The following is a 13,867-nucleotide window of genomic DNA, read 5'->3' on the forward strand; positions in this document are numbered from 1 at the left end:
AGTATAGCTTTATAAAAAATACAGAAACTTTTCTACTAGGGATAACGGACGCAGGTATAGCAAGAGAAGATCAGAAAATATTCCTGTATGCTACAGGAGGAGCAAGGATCCTAATTGCTAAAAACTGGGGGGAAAGAAATTGTGCCAACAAAAATGGAATGGCAAGACAAACTGTTAGGGTATATTGAACTGGCTAGATTAACAGAGGCAATTAGAGATCATACTAGACAAGAATTTCAAAAAGCATGGGGAAAATGCAGAGAATACTTCACAAAACAGTGCCGTAAAATTCATAGCTGGACTTGTTTCGATTAATGTCTGCAGGAGACTTTGTGGATATTTAAGTTATAATTAGAAAAATCTTAATAATTATTCATAAAGGAAACAGCTTATAAGAAGTAAATAAGGATGCCAGAAACAGGATAAAGGAAGTCTTTTATTTGGTTGTTTGTATTGTTGTAAATTATGCTTGTTGTTTGTTATGTTTGTGTCTGATGGGGGTGGATTTCTGTGTTGAGGGGTGGGTTGTGTTATGTTGTAAATAAAATTTCCAATAAAAATTTATTTTAAAAAAAGAAGAAGAATATTTCATTCTGAGATGGAAAAGCCAGGCAGTCCATTCTGCTTTTTTCTTCTTCTCTTGCTTTGTTCTGGTGCTATGTGAGCTGCTTCTAGCACGAGAGCTTTGCACTCTTCTGCACTCTTAGATGTACAGTGAGAATGTAGCAAGGGAAGGCAGGGCTCATTACTTAATGACTCCCTGTGTCTTTATGTCCATGCAGCCTCGTAACAGCTGGCTTGTTTGGTCTTGCAAGGTGGTGCCTGAGGCTCACTGGTTACATCACCCTATCTTGTTCTGCCTATTCCAGTCTGGTATGGTGTCTGTTGCATCCTTTTTGCATAAATTTATGTAAGATTTGCCGGGTTTATATGTGCTACTTGGTCTCGTCTTCTTAGGGCCATTTTGTACAATATGTAACAGTAAACCCAGGTTTCTCTGCAGAATGTACACTTAAAATAGCAAAACCATGGTTTCAGGGCTGTGCCTCAGGTCTGCACTCTTCAGATGCTCTCCTTTCCTTTCCAGGTTGGGTAAATTACAGTTCGCCATTTACCTTTGTTTTCACAAACCACAGTTGGCCTGCAATGCAGAACTGGAAGCCATAGCTTGTTCAAACCAAGAGGTGAGGGAGAGAATAAAGAATACATAAGCCTGAGCCATGGTCCCGACGACTAAACCATGATTTTGCTGTTATTTGTGAAGTCAGAGAATTCTTTCTTGACTATTTCAAACCATGTGAACTTGTTTAATATATCAGTCTTGCACTTAATGAGGAACATAGGAATCTCCCTTATGCTGAGTCATATCATTGAACCATTTGTTGTATATAGCAGCTTTCCAGAGTTTCAGATTAGGGTCTCTGCTAGCCATACCTGGAGATGTTTGGAATTGAACCTGTAATATTCAACATGCAAATCAGTTGTCCTTTTGTTGTTGTTTAGTCGTTTAGTCGTGTCTGACTCTTCGTGACCCCATGGACCAGAGCACGCCAGGCACTCCTGTCTTCCACTGCCTCCCGCACTTTGGTCAGACTCCTGTTTGTAGCTTCGAGAACACTGTCCAACCATCTTGTCCTCTGTCGTCCCCTTCTCCTTGTGCCCTCCATCTTTCCCAACATTAGGGTCTTTTCCAGGGAGTCTTCTCTTCTCATCAGTTGTCCTACTGCTGAGCTATTTCTCTAGGCTCTCCTGTCCATTGCTGGTACTTCCCACAATCCTTGGGAAGTGACAAAGCAGATAGATTCCTGTGCTGATTGTCCATATATTTATAGAGAGAGTGAGTGAGTAGGAGACTGAACACAGGGGAAGATCTCTCTGTCTTTCAGCTGCCTTAAAAGGGCTAGTCGACATTAAAGCAGAAGGACACTGAGGTGTATGCCCAAGCATGATTGCAGTGGCAAGTTAAAATACTCACACGCGGCTCCACAAATTTTGGCAGGTCTTAGTTGTCCAGCCAAAACTGGTGGATGCCAGAACCTTCCCTTCCCCTTCCCTTTGGCTTCACACTGCACCCGTGAACAGTATCAGGGACACTGCCTCCCCATACTACCAAGTGTGAAGCTGGAGAAGGAAGAAATGTGGACCATCTCCATGTTTGTTCAACTGTGTGGATGATGCCTTTACTTCAGGTCCAAGCTTGAGTAAGTTGTTGCTGTGTGGAGTCAGGGGCAATTGGAACACTGGCTGTCTAGCATCCAGTCAACTACCCCCAAATTCTTTCTGTAGAGCCAAAGAGAGAGGTTAGAGTTTATTTTTGTGTTAAGCAGGTAAGCTATCTGAGTTTTCAGTGCTCTGTGCTTGATGCCAAGGTGGGCAGTCCCAAGCTTTGTCTACAGAGCTGGAGGAAAAAGCTGGACTTTATACTGGCACTGGATGGGCGGGCATTCTGAGTGCCCCCACCACCAAAGCTGCCAGTCTCAAGGGCAAGGATTTTCTTTGTAACTGACCTGTGCTCCTAGATTCAGTACAGCAGGGGTGTTGCACTTTCCCTCCCTAGCCCTGAGCGAAAGTAGAAGGCTGGGACTTCTCATCACACTCACATCAAGGGATCGCTTGCCATGGTGAAAGTGACTAGGGGGGGCGCTTCTCTTGAACTTTTTCCTGTCTCAATTTGCATATGCAGCAGCCTTAGTGCTGCCCTGTATTAAATACAAGCTGGTACAGTGGTGCCCCGCAAGACGAATGCCTCGCAAGACGGAAAACCCGCTAGACGAAAGGGTTTTCCGTTTGCGATGCGCTTCGCAAGACGAATTTCCCTATGGGCTTGCTTCGCAAGACGAAAACGTCTTGCGAGTCTCGCCATTTCCCCCCGCTTCCCCCCCCTTTTTCAAAGCCGCTAAGCCACTAATAGCCTTTTAGCAGCTTAGCTGCTAATCCTTTAATAGCCGCTAAGCCGCTAATCGCTAATAGCGCTAATCCTCTTAGCCACTAATGGGGTTGCTTCGCAAGACGAAAAAACCGCTAGACGAAGAGAATCGCGGAACGGATTCTTTTCGTCTTGCGAGGCACCACTGTATATAGATCACGGTCCAGTTATTCACTGTTCCCGGTTTATTTCTTTTCAAGGCAAGAGGAGAGGAGCTGTGTTGTTTGCCACTTGGTGTTCACCTGATGCAATTGCTGCTTGCCCCAGGGGTGCAGGCAAGTTTCATATGGCAAGGCTGCATTAGGCTACTGATAAGTTGGCATGTAAAAACAAGTTGCAAGCAGCTCACAAATAGAACATGTGCCATGAGCATCTAAGGTCCAGGTTTTTTGTAATCCTTAGCATTTCTGCTTTGGGAAGTGTGACGGAGAAGGCTTTGTGCCTGAGACTCAGATGGTCCTGCCAGCTAGGGCTTGACCATAAGGCAAAACATGGATAATTGTTCAGACCTGGTATAAATTAGGACCCTATCTCTGGAACTTTGAGACATCACTTGTTAGTGACCATGGACAGAATCTGGGGAGGGGAGAGCTCATGCTTTGACTTGACATGAGGTACCTATCTCACGTTGTTGTTCCTCAATGCAATATCTCATAGTCTTCTCCCTACTTTGGGGACTGAGTGGTCAAAATGTCCTATAAATATAAATTATGGATTATATTCAACTTTTACTCAGAGCAGGCCCATTAGAAGTGATGGACCCAAGTAAATTGTTAATTTCAATAGGTCTACTCTGAGGGGGACTAACATTGGCTACAACCCGATAATTCTCTGTGGAATCCAGTGAAATGTTTATTAGAACTGCATCTCTTTCACAGCAGCAAATATTTTCCCCTTCTTTACCCACAAAAATTGATCACGTCCCCCAATACATGTAAATATTGGACAGAAGAGTGTTTAAAATGATGTTGCAACTATCATGTCAATCCTAATTAGCAAGTGTTGGCAGCAAACCACGCTTTAAGCTCTCATTGATGCAATTATTATTCTTGACAAATATGTGCCCTTTAAATGGCTTCCAGAAGATAAGGGTTGCAGAAGTTAATTAAATGTGTTTTTAGGCATGCAACCCTACTTCAAATCCAGAAAAATGGCCATTCAGGCAGTATGGAAATCATTATGAATTTGGTTATTCTGTTTCCTAATTCTGCTTTTTCATAATCGTAGAATGCTGTTAATGGAGCCTTGTATATAAGGCTACGGATTACAGTTGCTCATCTCATCTCTTCTTCTCTCTGCCCCCTGCCCCCCGGTAGTCTATCCTTTTCCAAGTTTCTTTTCTGCTCTTTCCTTCTCATTGGGTACACCTGAGACTGGAAATGCCCAGGTTCTGTCTGCTTCAGGTTTTAAGCCTGGGATAACCCAAATAAACATGCATTGGATTGCAATCTAGGTCTAGAAAGAAGAGTTGCCTCACAGCTTTCAGAATGTAGCCTTGATTTAGGGCTGTGTTTCATAGTCAATGTGTTGTAACTGTTGCAATGCTAGAGGCTGTAGATCTAAGGTTAGGCAGCAGGAAGGAACTTTTCATACAGCCTCCAGAACGTAGCCTTGTTTGACACTTGTTTTGGCATTCTGGAGGTGAGCCTTGGGACTGTTTCGTTCCTCTTTTCAGGGACAGCCTCTTGACCTTTAAGTGCTGTTAGCTGTTAGGACAGCATGGAGAAGGCTCACTTTGGGATATTCTTGCATGGTACTGGCAATGAAGGGACACAAGTGGCACTGTGGGTTAAACCACAGAGCCTAGGACTTGTCGATCAGAAGGTCGGTGGTTCGAATCCCTGCGACGGGGTGAACTCCCGTTGCTCAGTCCCAGCTCCTGCTAACCTAGCAGTTCGAAAGCACGTCAAAGTGCAAGTAAATAAATAGGTACCGCTCGGGTGGGAAGGTAAACGGCATTTCCGTGTGCTGCTCTGGTTCGCCAGAAGCGACTTAGTCATGCTGGCCACATGACCCGGAAGCTGTACGCCGGCTCCCTCGGCCAATAAAGCGAGATGAGCGCCACAACCCCAGTTGGCCACGACTGGACCTAATGGTCAGGGGTCCCTTTTCCTTTACCTTACTGGCAATGAAGTAAAGTGCGTATTTATGCTAAGTCTGAGTTGGAAATCAAGGGTCCTTCAATCCTACCGGGACTGACTTTGTATAAATAATCACTCTTATCTCATGTCTTCCCCCCTCTTTTCAGAACTTCTAAAAATGGATTTTTCCTGATTCAGAAATTATGTCGTACTTTATGGCATCAATCAGAAATACCTCAATACTGTACACACTTTCCCAATAAAACAATAGTGAAATATTATAAGGAAAAGAAGCAGCTAGTTTTCACCTGTATGCCATATATAGATACCTGTGGTACTACTATCTCATGTGCATTCTGGAATGGCAGTAGATTGACCAGGTGCCTCATAAATAGATCTCTCAGGAAATATATTTGTTTTTTTAGTCCCTTAGCGAAGTGCATATACTTTGTCTTCATAAGCCCTTATTACTAGATGATGCAACTGAGTCTTGCTTTTCGTACTGTAGAATAATGCATTGCCTGGACACAGAATTTTAAACTTTTCCACTGCAGAGTACATAAAGCTCTGAGATTAGTTAGGTTTGTTGCAGAGAGGCAGTGTTTGTATTATTCTGTAGGTCAGCTTGTGTTAGGTATGAAATAATCTTAGGAAGGGAGCTATCCCATGTAAACACATGAATGTTCATGTTTTAGAAGACTCAGACATTTTCTATCGTTTGCTGTAATGGATGAGCAGGGTATTGGAAATTTGTCACAGATATTTATTAAGCACAGATTCATTCAGTGTCCGGTATTCTAACAGAGCTAAGCAGAACAGCATGCAGGATTCTTGGGTGCAGGTGAATTGCAATTAAGTTTTAAAAAATGGTAACCCAGGATGGTTTGGTTTTTAAAAAAAGAAGAAGAAGAGTTGGCTTTCTATTTCCAATTCAAACGCACGTCCAGAAAAGGATATTGCAAAAGAAGAAAAATCTACTTGTGTTTGCTTTGTGTGCTTCCAGAAAAGAGCAGCTGTGTCTTTAAAAAAAGATATCCAGTGAGTCACCCCTGCTCTGTTGGTAGATCCCTGGTTTGCCAGCAGTAAAGCTGCTTGAGGGGTATAATAGAACATTCCATTTCCTGTTCCCTTGCTGACACAGAGGAGTGTTCCTACTGGCAGTGATCTAATCATAGTGCAGTAAGAATCATGGCAGTTTGATAAAACATGGTGGAGACAGCGGCTGAAATGGAAGCGTATGTTTTAGAAGACATTCTTGAGGTAGGGCTTGCTCTTTTTTTGCATATTGCAGGGTGCCTTTGAAAGCCGATAATTTTAAAAAAGTCCCTTTCAGGCGACGCTGTGCTTTAAGGCAAGTCACAGAGTCCTTGTTACGTGTGTGATGTGCTAAGATTAACTTGCAGTGCAGCTAGATCAGTCGAGAATGGAACATTCAGTGTTTATAAATTGTGGATGTGGAATATGCAGTGGGGGGGGGGAGAGGGGGGGAGGGAGGGAGGAAGAGGAGTCTGGGATTTCACATTACGCCTGCCTGCTTGTGACCTTTAGATTAACTCGTTAGAAGGTGGGGCTGCAAATCGGCAGATAATCATGTTAGATTCTGAGTCCGACATACTTAATTATTTGGAAGAGAACATATGCTTTTATATTTCAGTTTCGAGGGAGCAGAATTGTTTTTAATGCTAGTGTTGACATCGATTCAACTGCAACAGAAAATTAATTACCAAGTAAAATACACGGCCACATCTTGACTGCCGTTTTAAAGGTGAAGTGCTGTTTAGCAGTGTCTTTACTTAGTAGGTGATGGCCTATGCACTGTGCAGTGACTGCAGACTTGCAAGTTATTACTTAAATATGACAGCTTGGCTGGGTGGTCAGGCAGGGGTTTATTTAAATATGTCTATAGCATGCCGACTAATAGAATTCTCAGTTACAATAATGCTGAGCTGGGAGGAGAACAGGCAGTGCAGGAAATAAAGGCCTACTGCGCATTATAAAGTGCTGCATGATCAATGAACATTTTCTGGAGTCTGTGTGTGTGAGAGAGAGATGGGAATTGAGCGAGTGTGTGTTTTGTGGTTGGGGATGACGCTGCAGCAGCAGTTTTATGCCTCTGTGATCTGGAGAATGAAAGCTGCTTCTGTAATTTTTTTTTTTTTACTAATCTGAATTTTTTACTCAATCTGAATCTGTAAAATAGTCCACCCCACCCCACAGTCGTCAGACACCAATGGCTGAATGCCTTTCTGACTCAAGCAATACTTTTTAGAAGTTCACTTCTTCAGCGTGCTACGGAATACTTTTTAGCAATGCATGTACTTGACGAAATCGTGGAAAATGAAAGTAGGAAATCATTTTTGTATGCAGTTTCCCTTTTACAATTAAATGCCCTGTGCATGGCTAGCTTTTCTTTTGTAGTTGTACACGCCGTCTACACGTTCCAAAACAGCAGCTGATTTTTCCATGTTTCTAAAATGTTTGTAAGCATCATAGCTGTGCATCTACTGTTGTGGTAGATTGAAGCAACTATGTTATGAAACTGCTTCCCAGTTTACGATTAATTTAAAGATTTAGGTACCAAATATAGGACATCTTCAAAGTACTTGCTCTTGGATTATCACTACATCACGAGTTGGCATTATAATTTTTATTTTCTGAAAATATTCCACAAGACTCTTGAAGCAGATTATGGTATTTAACCCACAGCAATACAATACAATACAATACAATACAATACAATACAATACAATACAATACAATACAATACAATACCTGTGTGAGAATTAGAATCAAGCAGTAAAGTAAAACAATCAGAAAAATAAATAACCAGATAATCAGTAAAGGCAGTCTGAATCTCCCTCCATGGGGAGGGAGAAGAGTATACAGGTGAAAAACATCAGTGACTGTCAGATGCCTTGTGGGAAAAGCATGGGTGACAGAGCAATTATAGCAAGAATCCATCCCCTGTAGTTCTCTCCTAGCTTAGTAACTGTTGGTTGACTTGCATTTATGAAGATTTATATTTATATTTTTAGTCGGCTTGCGTTTTTAAGCTTATATTTTTTTGTAACGTTCCATAGGTTTAATTGTGTGTAATGAGTAGGAGGTACTTCCATTAATTGTGTTGCTCTGTTAATGTAAGTTAGATGAATGTAATTTTGGTCCTTCCTGGTTTTGGGTGCACATCAGAAGCAGGAAATCAGCCAGGGAGGAGGTTAAGGGTATTAGACAAAGAGGTGTAAGATGTATTAAAAGAGAATAGGGTGATTGCAGAAAAGCTGAAAGAATTATTTGTGAATCTCTTCACTGAGGAATATGTAAGGCTGAAGAACTGAGTCAAACACAGCTGATGAGATGAAGTTTTGGGGCTTATCAACAAATTAAAAGTTAACAGCTCACTAGATTGCATTCAGCAGAGAGTTCAGAAAGAACTAGAGTTTAAAATTGATGGTCTTCTAACAAAAAGTGGATTCCCTGTCAGAGAATTTAAAAAATAGTCGTCATTTTTAAAGGATGCAGGAAATTGCAGGTCAGGTTAACATTGAATATGGTTAAATTGGTGGAAAGCATTATTATTGTAAACTCCCCTGGAAGTTTTGAAAGGTAGAAACAGGTCATCTTTTAAACCTAGTAACTGGTTAAGTAACAGGAAGTGGAAAATAGTGATAGATTGTGAGTTTTCACAATAGATGGGAGTAAGTAGTAGGATCCTCCATGTGTCTGTGCGGGGAGCTATGCTTTTGACTTGTTTGTAAATGATCTGGCATGATAGGCAAGCAGTGAGCCCGGATGACACCAAATTATGTCACAAGCACTCTGCAGAGAGCTCCAAAATGATCTCCCCAAATCGGATGAAAACTGGCAAAGGAGGATCAGTGTCGGTAAGTGTGAAGAAATGCACATTGAGGCCAAAAAATTCCAAACTTCACATATACACTGGTAGGGTATGAATTGGCAGCGTTGAGCCTGGAAGGGCATCTTGGGGTCATGAGCTTACTGAAAACCGTAACCCAGCATGCAGCAGCCATGGAAAAAGGCAAATTTCATGCTGCGGATTATCGTGAAAGAAGTTGAAAATAAAACTGCTTGTATCGTAATGCCCATATAGAAATCTGTAGTGCAGCCACACTTAGAATACTGTGTACAATTCTGGTTGCTCACCACAAAAAAAGATATTGTCAATGCTGAGAAGGACAGCTGAAATGAGTTGGAACATCTCTACTATGAGTTAAGGTTAAAGCATTTGGGGCTTAGTTTAGTGGGGGGAAAGGTACGTTGGGCATGACAGAGGTTTCAGCACATGCTAGAAAAGTGGGCTAAGTATCCTGCTGGCTATTTTAGATATAGGAAAAAGACTGCATTTTATATTGATTTTAGGTTATTTTATTTGCCATTGTTCTCTTTTGTACATCAGCATTTTTAAAAATGTTGAGTGGTTTATACTTTTCTTAGAATAAATCGGATAATAAAACTACTATAAATGGCGTGGAGAAGGTTGACAGAGAAGGCTTTTTGTCCTAGTGGCATGGGGTGCCTTTCATCAGCTTTGACTGGTGGCCCAGCTGCGCCCCTATCTGAACAGTGGTAGCCTAACTTCTGTTGCTTATGCTTCGGTAACCTCTAGGTTAGATGACTGCAATGTTTTATACATGGGGCTCCAGTGCTGGATTTACATATAAGCTAAACAAGCCCCCCAAAAATTTAAAGGAAAAAAACCTGGATACTTCTTAATTGTATTTCAGTTCAACAATTACTTTGATAAAATACATATTTTGTTATGTACAAATGGCTTTAGATACCTATTAGGTCCATAAATTACCATAAAGCATATATTCAACACAAAAAACAGTGACAATTTGTTGTTGACAAAGGACAGCTGGACATACAAAGGGACATACCTTCAGTAGCTTAGGGCAGTGTTTCCCAACCTTGTGCCTCCAGATGTTTTTGGCCTACAACTCCCATCATCCCTGACTAGCAAGACCAGTGGCAAGGGATGATGGGAATTGTAGGCCAAAAACAGCTGGAGGCACAAGGTTGGGAAACACTGGCTTAGGGTAGGGCCTCATCAAACCTAAATCCGGTCCTGGTGGGGCTGCCTCTGAAGATTGTTTGGAAACTTCAGCTGGTGCAGAATTCGGCAACCAGGATGCTCACTGGGGTAAGACGGTTTGAGCATATTACCTTGATCCTGGCCCAACTGCACTGGCTGCCAATTAGTTTCCAGGCCCAATTCAAAGAGCTGGTTTTGACCTATAAAGCCTTAAACAGCTCAGGATCGCAATGCCTCATGGACCACCACTCCCCATATGAACCAACTTGGCTGAGGCCATTCTTCATATGCCGCCATGAGAGGTCCAGAGGGTGGCAACACGAGAACGGGCCTTTTCTACAGTGGCTCCTCGATTGTGGAAAGCTCTCCCAGGGAGGCTCATCTGATTCCTTCGGTTTACATCTTTAGGCGCTAGGCAAGATTGTTTCTTCAGCCAGGCCTTTGGCTGATTGACATCCAATGCCCATTTAAATGTGTTTGTAGGAGGGAGGGTGTTACGTGTTTGTTCTGTTCTTGTTCTTGTTTTTATTAGGTATTTTGTGTTTCTATTTTGTATTTTTGTGGGGTGAACTGCCCTAAGATCTTTGGATGAAAGGCGGTGTACAAGTTTTACTACTACAGTGGTACCTCGGGTTGCATATGCTTCAGGTTACATACGCTTCAGGTTACAGACTCCGCTAACCCAGAAATAGTGTTGTCGTTTAGTCGTGTCCGACTCTTCGTGACCCCATGGACCAGAGCACGCCAGGCACTTCTGTCTTCCACTGCCTCCCGCAGTTTGGTAACCCAGAAATAGTACCTCGGGTTAAGAACTTTGCTTCAGGATGAGAACAGAAATCGTGCTCCTGCGACGTGGCAGCAGCAGCAGGCCCCATTAGCTAAAGTGGTGCTTCAGGTTAAGAACAGTTTCAAGTTAAGTACGGACCTCCGGAACGAATTAAGTACTTAACCCAAGGTACCGCTGTACTACTACTACTACTTGAGTAATCCACTCAATGCTTTGCCTAAGGTTGAAGACAGACCTGCTGCATGCCATCTTAAGACTGTGACTAGATGCAGATTCCATGACTTCAAAGTTGGCCAAAAGCAGTTAATGATAGCCGCTGGATAAGATGACTGTAAAAGGGGAATGGTTTGTTGATGTAAGGCAGGGGTCAGCAAACTTTTTCAGCAGGGGACTGGTCCACTGTCCCTCAGATCTTTGGGGGGTGGGGTGGCGGACTATATTTTTTTGGGGGGCGGGGAGAACGAATTCCTATGCCCCACAACTAACCCAGAGATGCATTTTAAATAAAAGCACACATCCTACTCATGTAAAAACACCAGGCAGGCCCCACAAATAACCCAGAGATACATTTTAAATAGGACACATTCTACTCATGTAAAAACACACTGATACCTGGACCATCCATGGGCCGGATTTAGAAGGCGATTGGGCCGGATCCAGCCCCCGGGCCTTAGTTTGCCTACCCCTGATGTAAGGTAAAGTTGATCAATAGCTAGGAGCTATGGCTGCTGTAAGGGACGCGGGTGGCGCTGTGGGTTAAACCACAGAGCCTAGGACTTGCCGATCAGAAGTTCGGCGGTTCGAATCCCTGCAACGGGGGGAGCTCCCGTTGCTCGATCCTTGCTCCTGCCAACCTAGCAGTTCGAAAGCACGTCAAAGTGCAAGTAGATAAATAGGTGCCGCTCCGGCGGGAAGGTAAACGGCGTTTCCATGCGCTGCTCTGGTTCGCCAGAAGCGGCTTAGTCATGCTGGCCACATGACCCGGAAGCTGTACACTGGCTCCCTCGGCCAATAAAGCGAGATGAGCGCCGCAACCCCAGAGTCAGCCATGACTGGACCTAATGGTCATGGGTCCCTTTACCCTTTACCTTTATGGCTGCTGTAGGCAACCTACAGTTTCAGAAGAAGTATGCCTCTGGAGTGACAGTAGCTGGAGAGCAGCAGTGGGAGGAGGCTACTTGTGGACTTAGCAGAGGCATGTGGTTGGCCAAAGTATATGAAACAGGATACTGTTCTAGATGGAGTTCTGGTCCGATCTGGCATGTTGAAGTGCTTCTGTATTTTCTACCACTAGCTACATCTCCTTGTTTTGCAGTGGAGGTTGCTCCTGAGGGGTCTGTTTTGATTAAGACAAAACCTTTCTTGCTGCTTTGCCTTGCTGGAATGTGAAAGTTCTTTCTAGAGGGGAAGCACATAACTGAACACACTAAACCTTGTAGTCAAAACAAGCCGTTCTGCCCTAATGTTAGAAATGCAAGAAGGAAGTATTGAGGGAGTTGGTTATTTTATTTGGGGATTATTTATGCCCACAGAAATTTGTCCTGATACACAAACAAGCAGACAGTTGTACAGAGGGCCTTTCTGTAAGGCAAGTTGCATTTATAACACTTAATAAAAAATTATTATCTTGGGAGCATCCCCTTTGATAGGGAGTTTGGTAGAGGGATTCTTTACGGATTTTGGATTTTACAGCTGGCTTCTGAAGTACAGTCAAGTAAACGAGCATGTGAATGCTTAATTTTTCATTCATATTGATTGTATTTGAATTCTCAGGAAATGTAATAACAAAAGCACCAATCTAGCCTTGCAAGTGGCTACAACATTTAGTAGGCCTACATTGCCTTTTTACTAAACAAATTGCCTCATTATTTTATTTTTGAGACACTGATTGTGTCTTTTAAGACAAACAACCAGTTATTGCTTGCTATAAGTGACTATTATAAGCTTGGTGTTTTTTCCTTAATGTGCAGACCATTGTGTTAGTTAGAGAGAACAATACTCTTAGTGGGTTGACCTCTAGAGCTAAAATATTAAGTATACAGTTCTTCATTGTCACATCTTTGTATATTATAGAAGTGGTTTTGAGATAAGGGTTCTATCCAGAGCCAGTCCTCCTCAGGGTAGACCCATTGCAGTTGATGGCATGCTTAACTCAGTTTCATGAATTTCAGTGAATTAATTCAGTCTGACTGGATACAACCATAATATGTTATGAAAAATGACTTCCTTGGGTGGGCGCATCAGCAGAAAAAGACATGTTTTAATGTTAGTTGTACGAGTCAGGTACACTCTTCAAGTTAGTTAAAACAGTTTTTGTTGTACTAAATGAAAAACATTTTAGAAGTAGTCTACCTAATATTAAGTATACACATTTTGTACTAATGGACTAGGATACAATCAGTGTGGGCTAATATAAAATTATTCTATCCTTTGTCTAGGTCAGGGGTCTGCAACCCGCGGCTCCGGAGCCGCATGTGGCTCTTTTACACCTTTGCCGTGGTTCCGGGGCGGATACTAGCAAGGGGAGGAGGCGCATTGTGCGCCCCGACACTCCCCACTGTGGCGGGTGCTGTACTGGCTGTGACGTCGCATGGGGGCGGTGTGTGCGTTAGTCATGCACCGTCCCGACGTCACCTTCCCGGTTTTGTGGCTCCCAGTTTTTTCCCCTTCGGAAACGGGTCCAAGTGGCTCTTTTTGTCTTAAAGGTTGCAGACCCCTGGTCTAGGTGAATCCAAATGATATTTGAAATAAAACGACTGTACTTTATTCTGAGGGTGCATTCTTGGACACTGAGCCCCTACTGGGCATTGCCCTAGGCTCTTTTTGTGATGCTAAATCCACACTGTGCAATGCATGCTGTGAATCTTATGCATATTTGTTCAGAAGTAAAGTCCAACACTGTTCAGTGGGACTTTCTGCCAGGTAAATGTGCATACTGCAGATAACTCAGTCTGATGAATTTTGTAAACTCAGGCTTTATCTAAGTTGATAAATGTGATAAACACATGAAAAAGCTTATA

General features: G+C 42.8%; 1 protein-coding gene across 6 annotated transcripts in view; it reads left to right on the forward strand.

Annotated features, from left to right (window-relative positions):
* Window positions 1–13,867, forward strand: part of ANKRD17 (ankyrin repeat domain 17) — a 109,381-nt gene that overhangs the window by 20,632 nt on the left and 74,882 nt on the right. Inside the window, exon 1 of one of the 6 annotated variants that reach the window (XM_028703844.2) lies at window positions 6,120–6,267. The exons of the other annotated variants lie outside the window; for them this stretch is intronic. Within the exon in view, the coding sequence (XP_028559677.2) occupies window positions 6,214–6,267 (54 nt within the window). The 5' untranslated portion in view covers window positions 6,120–6,213. Of the gene's footprint in view, window positions 1–6,119; window positions 6,268–13,867 lie in introns of those variants that run through there. 6 annotated transcript variants of the gene reach the window in all.

This window comes from Podarcis muralis, chromosome 13 (genome assembly GCF_964188315.1).
Source record: "Podarcis muralis chromosome 13, rPodMur119.hap1.1, whole genome shotgun sequence".
NCBI lineage: Eukaryota > Metazoa > Chordata > Lepidosauria > Squamata > Lacertidae > Podarcis > Podarcis muralis.